Genomic DNA, 13,939 nt, shown 5'->3' with positions numbered 1-13,939 from the left:
AAAGTCTTAAGAAAAATAAATCAAGATTAAGTCAGGCTGGCTTAATTACAGTGCTCAGGGGATGTGAAAAGTCCACTCCCCTGAGGGCAACAGCTATGCCAACCTAACCTCCTGTGTAGCCCCAGCTAGGTCAATGGAAGAATGCTGCCGTTGACCTAGCTACTGTTGCTTGGGGAGGTGGAGTTCCTACAGTGATGGGAAATCCTCCCCTCCCCTCCTCCACATTGCTGTAGGAAGCATCTGCCATATGGCGCTATAATGGCATAGCTGTGGCGCTGTAGCTGAGCCACTGTAGCGCCCGTAGTGTAGATATGGCCATAATTTCACATATTGAGCCATTGAAGGACTTCTTTATATGGACTATATTAAGTGTCTTGAGGACACAGACTCTTTTTTTTTTCAAAATCCCTACTGTAATAGGATGTACTGACCCTTCATGCACCACTTTTTTTTTTCTTAGTCTGTTTTCCTGGCTTATGAGAGAAGCTTTTTAAATAAACTGAAAACTTAAAAAAAAGTCATAGAGATGCTGCTGTCCTGTAGGAAGAGAATCTCCATAGTATACTATAGTTGGGACACTTTGCGGTCTCCAGAATTTTTTTCAGTTAGTCTGACCTTCTCACCATTCTTTGTTTTGTACAGCTATACTTTAATAAAGGCCTCTCACTTGCTTCCTTGAGAGTTCAAGCATCAGCCCTTTTTGCCATTAGAAGAAGTGAGGCTCTCCCCCCTTAGTCTCCCATTCCCCATGAGACTTAGCGTGTTTTTGATTTCCTCCTAGGTCTTATATCTCATGCTGGAGCTCAGCCTGTTCTTCATGACCTGTGTCACTCTGCCTTTGAACTCTATTCTCCTCTCTTTTATCATATAGAGAATAGGTGTTGGTGACAATTACCTTGATCAGAATGTTGGGAAAGACTAACTGTCCCTTGGATCTCCTTGTATGCTCTTCCATTAGGATAAAATGGTCCTGTTCATGTGCCTTATTTTTCTTTTCAAGTTTGTCATCTTTTCACCACAACTATGATACTCCTTTGATTAATTTCTGCTCTGGATTCAGGGCAAAAAAAGGAGGATATGGCATAATCTGAGTGTTCGCAGAGAATATTTCAATCTGTTTTTCCAGAAACTCAGACTAGAGACACCTAGACACCTGGTTCTTCTGAAACAAAGAATCAGGGCTTGCCGGTTCTCCAGTTCATATGGGCCAGGTGCTGTTTGCCTCATGTAGAGCTGCTGCCTACAAAAGAGCAGTCATACGCTGCCCATTTACACACACAAAAATCTTACCTGTCAATTTCGTGGAGTTTCAGCTTCCAATTAAGATACCTGCCTTTTTTTGACCGAGCTAAAGGTTTAGTATTAGTATCCCTCTATATTAACATACGAGTTTACCTTTTAAGAGGTGAACTGTTTTCTTCTCTTGTGAAAAGTTTTCAGTTTTAATTGGGAGTAATCTTTGGAGAAGCTGGTGGAAGTGTGTGGAGCCTAACTGCATGCCAAAATGCAAACTTCTCATTGTTTGCTCTCATGGGTGAAACATGTATAGGGGAGGCATTACCCATTAGCCTGCGTTGGTGGAAAGGTTTAGCAAGTAGGAAATTCTCTTTTAAAATGGTATTTGTGAAAATGTGCTAGATGTCTGCATAATGTGGAATGTGAAATAAACTTGTCTGGTGTACTTAGGTTATGTCTACACTGCACACTTCTTGTGGTGGTGTATAAGGTATGTGTAGCTACATGCTGCAGTTTAGATCAGGCTACATCCACGCTGTGGTATGTGGCTACGTGTGCCAGGGGAAGGCTCTGGCAGGGGGAGGCAGTGGGAAAAGGCTTGCCGAGGTGGAGCTGCCAGAGGTGAGCTGCCAGAGCCTTTCCCCATTCCTGGAGACTTTCCTTGCAGTGAGAAGAAAACTCCAGCAGCAGGGAGATATTGGGACACTACACTGCTAAAAACAGCAGCATAGAAAGGCAGACACTGTTTGGGTGAGAAGAGAGCCCTGTAGGGTACATACTCACAGGGTTCAGGAATATCTTTACTCACCTAAGCAGTACCTCATGGTCTACCCTTTTTATTTATTTGTTCCCATGTGAGGGGGCATGTAGTGTATATATTCTACACACTGCTGAAAGGAGTGTGCAGAGTAGATATACCCTTAATTTCATTTGTGGCATAGGTGAGAGCCATTATGCTGTGTTTTCCTACTTAGAGTTTACAGAGCAGCATGATCATATCCATGAGATAAATGATGGCGTCTACTGATGATGTGCTGTTTGCTTTTAACTTTTAATGGTTTTTTGTATTGTAGGATATTGAGGCAAAAAAAGAAGCCCAGAAAGAAAAAGAAATTGATGAACAGGAAGCAAATGCTTCAACACTTCATAGGAGTAGGACTCCATTAGACAAAGACCTTATTAATACTGGGATCTATGAGTCTGCAGGGAAGCAAAGTTTACCTTTGGTTCAACTGATTCAGCAATTACTGAGGTATTCTTTGTTCTAAACATGTCATGATTGAGTCTTTACAAAAGAAAATCCCTTTAGATTCATCCTACTGTGAAGCATGGAGCTAAATAACAGTTAATGAGCCCTGGTGATCAAGTATGCTTCCTGAAACTAGAAATATTGAACATATGCTTATTCTGTTTACCTTAGTGTAGTTTTCTGGTTTTATCTTTGTTTTAATGCTTAGAAAAAATGAAGACCCTGTGTAGGGGTCCCTCACTTTCCTGTGGGGAGGGAGGCGATTCTGCATTGCTGTATTGGGCAGTAACCCTAGGGTGTGGCTCATGCTGGCGGGGCTGAGCCGTAAGTAGTCTATAGTTCTCTGTCCATCTAACAGAGGCAAACAAACAATAACAGTCTGGTGCTCTTGCCCCTACCCTCGGGTCTTTAGCTCACAGCCCCTCAGCTGGGACTGGCAGTACTTAACAGTCTGGCGCTCTAGCCCTTTGGGTGGGGCTGAGCAGGGAGCAGGCTGTAGCCTAAGCCTCCTGGCCAAAGCAGCCAGCAAGGACACACAGTCTGGGGCTCTAGCCCTTTGGGAGAGGCAGAGCAGGCTGTAGCCTCAACTTGTAGGCTAAGGCAGCCAGCAAACACACAGTCTAGGGGTTCAGGTAGGGGTGAGCATCCATACCGTCTAGGGGAGCACCAACCGAGTCTAGTGTCTTAGCTTGATGGACGGTAGATTCACACAGGCCTCCTTATCACTATGCAGGAGTCTCAGATAAGCAGGGAGCCTGGGCAGGGAGTCTGCTGCCCCAGCTCCACCACGTCCTAGCCTAGGGCCCTAGCAGTGGCGGAGTGGTCCACCACTGGGCCAGCCGGGATCCAGCTGCAACACGCTGACCTAGAGTCAGTCAGCAAGATAGCCAGGCAGTTCATACCTCCTTGGGGCTACTTCATACCTCCTCGGGGTTTGGTACCCCTCTAATTCGCAGGTCCTCTGGCTCCTCAGGGTACACAACGGATGGTAGTCCCTCTTCAGGCCCAGTCTTCCTGGGGGCAGGGTGCTGCAGAGCACAGATTCAGCTCTGGGGTGCTGCAGCAGAGTGGAGGCATCCGTCTCCTTCCCTGGCTCCTCCTCAACAAAGCTAATGAGCCATCCCTTTGCATTCCTTGTCCCGTCCTGGTATTTTCAGCAAGGGGGGGCGGAGCGTATTCGGCTCTGCCCACCATGGGGAGTGTAGTCCCTCGCCCTCCAGTCCGGAGGGAGGTCACTTGGCCTTGCTGCACTCTGCAATAGTTGTTTGTAGATCTAGGGAGAGCTGTTGTTCTTTTGCTCCCAGGCCTTGTGGTACTTCATCCTCCACTGTGAAGAGTTCATAATAGAGAAAGAGCAGAAATGCCAGCAATAGCATGAATTGGCTTTGGAAAGAGATATTGGTACCCCTTACTTCTGATACACGTCAATTCTAGGGCTTGAGGGAGGAATAAAGTTGGGTGTTCGATTCTTACCACTATGCGGGAGTCTCAAATAATCAGGGATCCTAGTTTTCTGTGATTTTAAAAAAAATCAACAAAATTCTCTGATAAAAAACATAAAAATCTGCATTTTCTTGCAATTAAAATGAAATCTGTCAGCAGGAGTCCCGCTGCCCTAGGCTGAAGCGTCAATTTCCCATATTCCTGGGTGTGCGCTGCTGGGCACGGGATTCTACTATATGTGTTTATTTTTTTTACTATGTAAAAACTCAAGGTTCTCCATAAAAATGCAAATTCTGTGTTTTTCCCATGTTTTCCCATGGGAGACGGATTTTTAGGATTCCTGTAGATAAGCAATCAGTGTAGCAAGCCGGGTCCTTGCTACCTCCTGTGAGCCACGCGAGTACTTAGTGGGTTAGCAGAAATAAAGGGGTGACAAAATTTGAGAACTTTTACAACACTTATCAGTTTAATGTGACTGTGTCGCAAGGAAATCATTCATAAATGGGACTCTTAAAATATATGCCACCCCACAACTTTCTTCTATATAGCATTCTGTTTCACGTTGTTCAGATCATTAAATCTTTTGCTTCATAGTAAATTGTGGAGATAAGGTGTGGTGATTGAGTCCCATTTACAGAAACAAACTAATATTTTTGGAATTTTACCCCCCAAAAAATAACATTCTCCAGTGAACCCTCGCATAGGTGTCTTAATTCTCAACAGTTAGAGAAAATCCCAGCGAAAGCTTAATCCTTGTTTCTCCAGGCTTCTAACTGAAACACCAGCTGCTCTTTTAAAGTGCTTTATAATACTGTTATACCAACTAGGAACATCGCTTCGCAGACTATAGCCAAGCTAAAAGATGTGGCTCGTCGCATTTCTTCCTGCCTGGACCATGAACATTACAGTAAAGAGAGGTCTGCTTCTTTGGACTTGTTGCTACGTTTTCAGCGTTTACTTGTTAGTAAACTTTACCCAGGAGAGAATGTTGGGCAGGTCCCTAATACATATGGTACGTTGTTTTTTTAAAAGGCTTACGCATTGTTTGTAATACCTGTGCTACCAAACGGGTTTGCTATTTACCACTTTCGTGTTTGACAGTGTTTTGTAAATTGAGATACTGTTTCCTTTGCTTCATGGCACGCTGGTTTGAGAACTGTTTTTTCTAAACTGTTTTCCATTTAAGCAGATTGAAATATAACAAACTGTAAATATAAACAGAATAGTCAAAACATATGTTACGGGAACATCAGCAGAAAACAGCCTTCTTTGAGAAAGCTATTAGCATTTAATAAATGTAAGTAAAATTTTTGTCAGAGAAAATGTAAAAGGTGTGATTGTACCCTATTTAACAGGCCCAATTTTCAGATTTCGGTGTTTACAGTTGGGCACCTAAATCTGTATTCGGGCACCAAAGTGGTAGTTTAGATGCCTAGAATATGTAGTTAAGCACTGAAATGGGATTTAGATGCTTAATGTTAGACTCCCAAGTATGAAAATTGGGACTATAATGGTAAAAAAGGAACTAGATAAGTTCATGGAGGATAGGTCCATCAATAGCTATTAGCCGGGATGGGCAGGGATGGTGTCGCTAGCCTCTGTTTGCCAGAAGCTGGGAATAGATGACAGGGGATGGATCACTTGATGATTACCCATTCCCTCTGGGACACCTGGCATTGTCCACTGTCGGAAGACAGGATACTAAGCTAGATGGACCTTTGGTCTGACCCAGTGTGGCCTTCTTATGTTCTTATGACTGCTATTTTAACTGTTAGCATAGTGAAGCAGGGTTTGTTGTGAAAAAGGTTAATTGAAACTAGTTTTTGATATTGGTATTTAATTTCAGTAAATTGAATTAACCTAGAACAGAGACATTAATCAAGAACAGTTTTTTTTAAATCTGCTTTTTAGGTGGTGCAGTAACAATAACTGTGTTTTGTCCTTTGTTATGAAAGGTGGTTAGTCGAACAGCAATAATTTATTTTTAATTATTATGTTTTTTGCCTTTTCCAATTTAGAGAAAATACAGCTTTGTTCAGATCCCTCTTGTTGGAGAATACGATTTTATATATGTATTTTACAGGCAGTGACTCTGTCTTTATTAAAGTGGATGATAAGTGTGAAATATTGAGTTGTTTGAGTTTATTTTAGCTGGGTTGTTCCTTAGGTCAGAAGTGTAAACTAGGAAGGCTTATGCTTCTGTTTGGTGATGAATTTGAAAGTTCCACTTTTCCTTTTTTTTAATCTACTTCATTAAATGATGACTGAAAGTTTTTGTAATGTCTTCAGTTCTGTAGACTATTAAAGCACACTGTAAACCTTGGAAACTAGAGAGAGCATTCCACCACGAAAACATAATCCCTTTAGTGTGAAACAGTAATTAACAGTGCATAGCAATATTATTCTTAAGACTAAATAGTATGACAAATGTAAGCAATGCCTGACGAAAAAGATTCATTCCATGTTTTGAATGTGTTGCTATCTGAGAATCAAAGTGTATATTCTGGATTCAGGAAGAAGAGGGTAGGGAGAGATTGTTGGTAGGACTAATAATGTAGGGATGATTTTTGTAAGAAATGAATTTTAAGAAGGGGTTTGAATGAGGACAGAAGAGGGTGTTTGATGGGCAACAGTTAGGAGAGTATTCTAAGAAAAGAGAGAATTTAATGGAATGGTACAAAGCCAAGTGTATTGAGAAGGAGGCAAAGGAAACAGCAAACAGTAAGGAGATAGATTTAGAATAGCCCAAATGCTTTAGTACAAAATAATAAATTAAAACAAGTTGGAAATATTACATGGAAAGACTGTAATTATCCAAATTGAACTTTGGCTTGGACTCTGGTTTAAACACCCACCTTATATTTTTGAAAACTTCCATGGGATTTTAATGCCACCTGATATTACATTAACAAAAATGGTGGTTGCAGCATCAGAGCACATTCAAAATGTGTTGGCTCGCTGCTACAATGTTGACTTGGCGGGAAGAAGGACACCTACTAAATTGGTAGCAAAACTTCTAGCAGTGTCAAAGAAAACTTCCCTGAAAGTCTGCCTCACACCAGACTAGAAATGGCTTACTTAGTTTAGGAGATTTAATGATATTACAGCTCCAGATGTTATGGTTGCAGGCTTTATTTAAATTCAGATTGGTCTGTGCTCTTAAGTCAGTATCTGGGATTTAAGCTTAATCCTTTGTCAAAAATAAATTATTCTGTTTTCTTAATTGAATGCTAATATTGAGGTGGTGTTTGAGGGGCTTGTAAGTACTGTATAATCCAAAATGCAGCTTTTAGTTTATTCACTTAAGTAGTTTATTCTCTGTGCCCCTCCTTTTTCATAGGTCCTGAGCTTCTAGGAGTTGGTTCTCTGCTAAAGAAATACACAGCACTTTTGTGCACACACATTGGTGATATACTACCTGTGGCAATCAGCATTGCATCCACTAGTCACAGACATTTTGCAGAAGTATCTCGGGTTGTGGATGGAGATTTAACAGGTACCTTTCTTTTTCTTGTGGAAAATCAGTTTATAGGCAAACATCCCATTTCCTAGTACATAATCATTCAGGTTATATTGTTGATATTCCTTGAAACTTTTAATAAGGGTTAAAAAAGAAATTCTCAAATTTAAAAACAGGAGTACTTGTGGCACCTTAGAGACTCTCAAATTTGTTAGTCTCTAAGGTGCCACAAGTACTCCTGTTCTTTTTGCGGCTACAGACTAACACGGCTGCTACTCTGAAACCATTCTCAATGTAAGAGTCTCTCCAAATTAAAAAGAGAAAATGCAAGGAGGGGAAAGCTAAAGGGAGAGAAAAAACTTCAGTTTAAGGTAGTAAGTAAAGAGAATAAACTGCTGTGACTTAGGTCAAAAGTGGCATGTACATATCTGTCTCAACTTCAGTGTGAGTATTTTCTGTTTTCTAGGTGTTCTTCTTCCGGAGTTGGTAGTTTCTATAGTGTTGCTTCTCAATAAAAATGCTGGACTGATGCAGGAAGCTGGTGCTATTCCTCTGTTGGCTGGCCTGCTAGAGCATCTGGACAGATTTAACCATCTAGCCCCTGGAAAAGAGAGAGATGACAATGAGGATTTAGCATGGCCCGGCATAATGGGTATGTTCTACTTATTTAAAGCAGTTAAAATACTTAGTTGGGGCTTTACAGAAAAGTTTTTTGAGTGACTCTAACACTCTTCCAATATTTAGAATTCTCTCTCATGAAGCAAAGCACCAGAAGCATTTTTAACCATTGTATTCTTGAATTGTCTTTAAATCCAACACTTTTACATTTCCTTATTTTATCAGAGCTGTTGTCATAATAGTGTGTACTGTGGAAAAAATGACAATGTAAATGATAAATTTGGCATGTTTTAATTGCTATATAAACTAGTCTGTCAAAAGGAGGATGGTTTGTTGATTTTGTTGAAGTAATTTCCATACTCATAGTTTAAACTGTTACTGAAGATGAGAGCATTTCTTTAAAACTATATAGGAAGGAAGGGGTGATGCTACAGTAGGTGGCTCAGAGGATGGCAGATGCACATTGGCACAATGAACTTTAGCTCTATTGGATCAGGGAATCTCAGTGAAAAAGGGAAAAGTATTATCCTTGTGCCTTGTGGTTTAATAACCCAAGGACAAGAACCCAAATGCCCCCTTCCAAAATGTAAAAAAGTAACATGGCCAGTTAAAACAGGCCTGACTTTACAAAAAGCATTAAATAAAAAAATGGAAATTTGGTTTGTAAATGGGTCCAGTTATTACAGTGCTGAACAAGCTAAAACAGAGTATGGGGCAGTAAAGGTAAATGCCAGCCAAAAGTTAAAAGGGCCAGTAAGATCCCACCCAGCACAAGCTGCTAAGGTAATGACAGTATTAAAGGTATTGCAAAATAAAATAAAATAAAGTAATATAGCTATATTTACCAACTCAGACTGGGTGTGTAGAGCAGTCGTCGTTTGGCTCCCAGTGTGGGCAGCCAAAAATATATGCACTGGAAATAAAAAGCTGGTGGTGTATAAGCAATATGAAAAACAGGTAATAACAATAATACCCCCCCACCCTCCCCTTCCCCCCCAAACCTATGTAACTCATGTTAAAGCACACCAAAAACCCAGCAATCAAATTTTTTTAAAAAAATAACTGGGCCAATGTCCTGGCTAAACAGGGGGCATGTTAACCAGTAAGCACCCCCCAAAAAATAAATTCCTTTTTGCAGTAACCAAATGAAAAAAACAGGTAGTTAACCTAAAAATTTTTAATTTACAAACCTTATAAAAAAAAATTAGCAACTGCTAAAAATAAATATAAAAAGAAAATAAATAATTCACCGGAATGCTAACCGGATGGTTTGGGCCACAAATCATAACATTAAATTGGGAAAGCAACCTAAATATGGGGTAATACCTAAAGGGGTCCAAACTAAACTAATACAATATGTTCATAAACAGGGACACTTTAAAACAAAAAAACCTCTTAAGCACCTTAAAAATACGAGCTGGTGGCCTACCATGGAAAAAAAGGTAAAGCAATGGTGTAACAATTACATACAATGCACAATGGTTAATGCGGACCCACAGGTGGGAAAAAAAAACCCCTTAAAAACCACACATTATATGTAATATATATTTATATTAAAGTAAATGTGTATATGTAATCAGGTTTCTTCCTGAGCCCTCTGGGTAAGAATAGGTTCCTTACGCCCTGAGCCCTTTGTAGGGAAAAGGGTGGGGGTGCTTGAATTTGATTGGGTCACACCTTGAGCTCTTGGTAGGGTATATGCGGGGTGCCCTAAATTGAGCGGGTAACAGTGGTACGTGAGCTTGATGTCCATCTGTTCACTTGGTGACTATTTATGGAGAAGGTGGTACGTGAACCACTGAAGTTTGGGAATGGCTGGTCTAGGGGTATTATCTGGTTCTGAACCGAAAGTGCTGAAAATATAAGGATTTTTTACATTTAACAGTATTTTCATTCTGTTTGTGGATCTGAACAGTTTTTCTCTGTCACCTTATTACAGCATGCTTTGTTGAGAATCTGCTTTAGAGGCACACTCTGCAGACTTCAGTCCTCCAGACGTTTAGGTCTTTACTACCCACTCTCATGTCCCATAGCAAGAGTTTGTGCACTTGGGAAGCATAGCTGCTTCTAATTTGTGTCTTTTTCACCATAGACCGATGAGGCGCTCCACTGACTGCTGGTGCTGTGTCAATCAGAAACTGATAATTTCTCTGAAATTTCTTCAGGAACTTATCTAAATTATTTGCCTAATGAAATGGTAGAAGTCATTTTGTGTTGTGCTGAGCAGTGTTGCGTCTTGGTCTACATAATTTTGAGTTTTTTCTTGTACATTTTTTTTCTCCCTTGTTGATTTTTCTGGATATGCCTGTTGCAAATTTATTTTCACGTGCATGGCGGCTTTGAATTCTGGCTGCAGCTCTGTCTACCACAGAGTCCTTTGTTTCCCTGTGGTATATGACTAGTACTCTCTCCTGCTGGAAATGTCTGCTGTCTGAGTGAAGGATTGCAAGCTTGAGGTTTATATGCCAATAGTGGGAGAGACTGGCAGAGAAACATCTTTATTCTTATTGACTGCTGATGGTGCATGTATCTCCTTCAGGTCTGTCTTATTTATTAACTGACAAGCCCCTGGAGACTTTCTGAACTCCTCTTTCCAAGGCACTAATATTTCTACTCTGGACAATGATCTAGCAGGCTAGCAATCCTTTCTGTGCATCAGCACACTAGAGAAGTGCTCACAGTTGCCAAGCAATCTCTGTATATATTCTCCTCTATACTTCTGTGCCTTGGGGATGGGACTTTGCACCAGTGGTTGTCATAAGAGCTTCCTTGACTCATTCAGGAGCAGGCACTGGAGGTTTCACTGACCATCCCTTGAGATTTGAGCAGTGATGAGAACAAGTGCCAGTGGTTACTGTTAAACCTAATGTGCTAATGGGGCTTTGTCTTGAGCACACCTGTATGGAGCTACCCAAGTATTGACCAAAAGGCACCCTTCCTTCCTTGACACATGCACTCAATCAGCTCAGGGGGGTCACAGTGCACTTCGAGTGGGAGCATAACAAAAATAAGTGTTTGCCATTACACTTCCTTCTGACAAAGTTTCAGTACTTCAGGTGAAATGTTTCTCTCCTTCGATAACAGTTGTGCTAAACACCAGAATGCCCGTCTGGTGTATATATACAGTATGATGGAAAGCACATATGTGGAACTCAGTGTTGTTGTTGTTATCCCCTTCCTTCCCACCCAGCAGAAAAATGCCTAGAGGAGTCTAAAGTTGCTGAAAACTTTTGTTTTGACATCCATGCTACCTGTAATACAATGTTTTGGTCAGCATCAGTTTTTTTATTTAAAAAACAAACTTTTGTACCATTCTGAGCAGTGTATACATGCCTCACTAATGCCATTTGTGTCAGTGCAGAGAGCTGGTGAACTGACAGATCTCAAATAGTAGTTGTCAGTGGAGAACCATGGGTGTAGGTGTAGCTAATGGGGTTCCTTACGGGTCTGTTCCAGGCCCGATCATGTTCAATAAATTTATCAACAATCAGGAAGTAAAGTGAAAATTTGTGGATGACACAGATTGGCACGAAGATTGTCAGAGTGGTAGATAATGAGGATGGGGCAGTCATACAGAGCAATCTGTATCACTTGTTAAGCTGAGTTCATTCAAATAACACATTTTAATACAGCCAAATGCAAGGTCATACATCCAGAAATGAAGATGCAGGCCATACTTACAGATGGGGGACTGTATCTTAGAAAGCAGTGACTGAAAAGGTTTATGGATCTTAGTGAACAACTCAAGATGAGCTCCAGTGTGAGGCTGTTGCAAAGAGGGCTAAGGTTTTCCTTGGATTCAAGAGAGAAGTAGTGAGTAGGAGTAGGGAGGTGACTTTTACTTGTGTATATGGTATTGGTGAGAGATACTGGAATACTGCATACAGTTCTGATGTCAACATTTTAAATAGGATTTTTGAAGAACTGGAGCAGATATAGAGAAGAGCTATAAAAAGATTTGAGACTGGAGAAAAATCCTTTCCAGTAAGAGATTTAAGGACCTTAGTCAGTTTAGTTTGTCAAAATAGAAGACCGAGGTGACTTTATTACAGCATATAAGTACCTCTACAGGGAGAAAAATACCAGGTACTATAGGGACCTTTAACCTTGCAGAGAAAGATATAGCAAGAACTAGTGTCTGGAAGTTAAAGCCAGACAAATTCAAATCAGAAATAAGGCATGCATTTTTAACAGTTAAGGTGATTAACCATTGGAACAAACTACCAAGGGAAGTGGTGGATTCTTCATCTCTTGATGTCTTCAAATCAAGATTGAAAATAAGCTTAAATCAAACACAGGTTATAGGGCTCAATTCAGGGGTAAATGGGTGAAATTCTGTGGCCTGTTTTATACCGGAAGTCAGACTAGGTGATCTAATGGTTCTTTATGGCCTTCAGATCTATGAATTTCTTTCCATCCTCTGTGCTTGCTCATAGTGGTCTCTAAAAGTGAGGTTGGACTTGTTCATTCTCCAGGCTTTGGAATAGCTAAATGATCCAGGCCTCAAACAAGTACTTTGACCTTGTTTTTACTGACTTCTTCAACTTTAAAACTGTAAAGTGTCAGATAATGGCATCTCTGTCCAGTCTAAACACCACCGTGCTACCAACTGAAGTCATACTTGTGGTAGTCAGTGCCTTCCACGCTATCGGAAAAGGAAGTGAGGTGTAGACACACCTGGGATTTGCTACATCTCTGCGCAGGTGGATTATATTGTCTGCTAGTGTGCGTTTGGTATAAGTATAAAGCTTATGGAAGTGTCAGCCAGTTGCGTTTGTGGGACACAAACTCCAGGGTGGGGGTCTAGGATAACGCTCCCCCACCTTCACAGAATATATTGTTTTATAGGGTTACCTCAGTGCGATTTTGTTGTTGTCAGTGCTATTTTTCAGAAACTAAAATGCGTGCAGTATATAATGTTTGTTTCAAATCAACAGGTTCATTTTTTACTGGCCAGAGCTGCAGAAATAATGAGGAGGTAACACTTATACGTAAAGCTGATCTAGAGAACCATAATAAAGATGGAGGCTTCTGGACAGTGATTGATGGGAAAGTGTATGATATAAAAGATTTTCAGACCCAGTCTTTAACTGGGAATAGTATACTTGGTGAGTTTCAATTCTTGAATTGAAGGAGCACAGGTTTTTGTTTTGTTTTAAAATTAATTGCCGTAAATAGCTCTTTAGATATTATAGAACTACTGAATATTATTTTTTTCTAGCTCAGTTTGCAGGTGAGGACCCAGTTGTTGCTTTGGAAGCTGCCTTGCAATTTGAGGATACAAGAGAGTCGATGCATGCCTTCTGTGTTGGCCAGTATATGGAGGTAGAAATATAATATACTTCGTTGCACATCATATGTAGGATAGTAAACTATCTGGAGAAGTTACTTTTTCTGTATGATTGATGCCAGTTTTAGTCAAGGACCTGAAGCAAAAACTTGGGTTACAAATGACTAATTGAGAGATACAGTATTGCACTTAATGAAATTTAACTTATGATTGTATTAATAGTTTATGTCTTCAAAATTTGTTTATAGTAATAAAGGATAGTTTTGTTTTTAGATTATTGTTGGAATTTATTTTTGACCTCAATTTGATATTTCTTATGTTTAGCCTGACCAGGAAGTGATTACAACACCAGATCTTGGCAGTCTGTCATCGCCTCTCATAGACACAGAAAGAAATCTGGGTCTTCTTCTTGGACTGCATGCTTCCTACCTCGCAATGAGTACACCGCTTTCTCCTGTGGAGGTTGAATGTGCCAGTAAGCAGAACTTATTTTCAGTTAAATTAGAAGAAATGGCTTGTGTACAGTACCTCTTCATGCTTCCCATAATATGCTGGACCAGACTATTGTAAATGTAATTTAATCAGGAATTTAGCTTTTTTTTTACCTCAGTTTCTTCTGGACATAGCCTAAAGACTTTCTTGT

The 13,939-nt window shown here is 40.4% G+C and overlaps 1 protein-coding gene across 3 annotated transcripts in view; it reads left to right on the top strand.

Annotated features, from left to right (window-relative positions):
* The window catches only part of HERC2 (HECT and RLD domain containing E3 ubiquitin protein ligase 2), a 317,314-nt gene that overhangs the window by 187,949 nt on the left and 115,426 nt on the right, over positions 1–13,939 (top strand). For all 3 annotated transcript variants that reach the window (XM_073353148.2, XM_073353158.2, XM_073353169.2), the window contains exons 20-26: positions 2,310–2,488; positions 4,756–4,940; positions 7,269–7,424; positions 7,855–8,040; positions 12,944–13,114; positions 13,228–13,331; positions 13,621–13,771. In XM_073353148.2, the coding sequence (XP_073209249.2) occupies positions 2,310–2,488; positions 4,756–4,940; positions 7,269–7,424; positions 7,855–8,040; positions 12,944–13,114; positions 13,228–13,331; positions 13,621–13,771 (1,132 nt within the window). The remainder of the gene's footprint in view (positions 1–2,309; positions 2,489–4,755; positions 4,941–7,268; positions 7,425–7,854; positions 8,041–12,943; positions 13,115–13,227; positions 13,332–13,620; positions 13,772–13,939) is intronic.

This window comes from Lepidochelys kempii, chromosome 1 (assembly GCF_965140285.1).
Source record: "Lepidochelys kempii isolate rLepKem1 chromosome 1, rLepKem1.hap1, whole genome shotgun sequence".
In the NCBI taxonomy this organism is placed as follows: domain Eukaryota; kingdom Metazoa; phylum Chordata; order Testudines; family Cheloniidae; genus Lepidochelys; species Lepidochelys kempii.
Note: the sequence above shows the minus strand (reverse complement) of the source record. Positions and strands in the feature narration are given on the sequence as shown.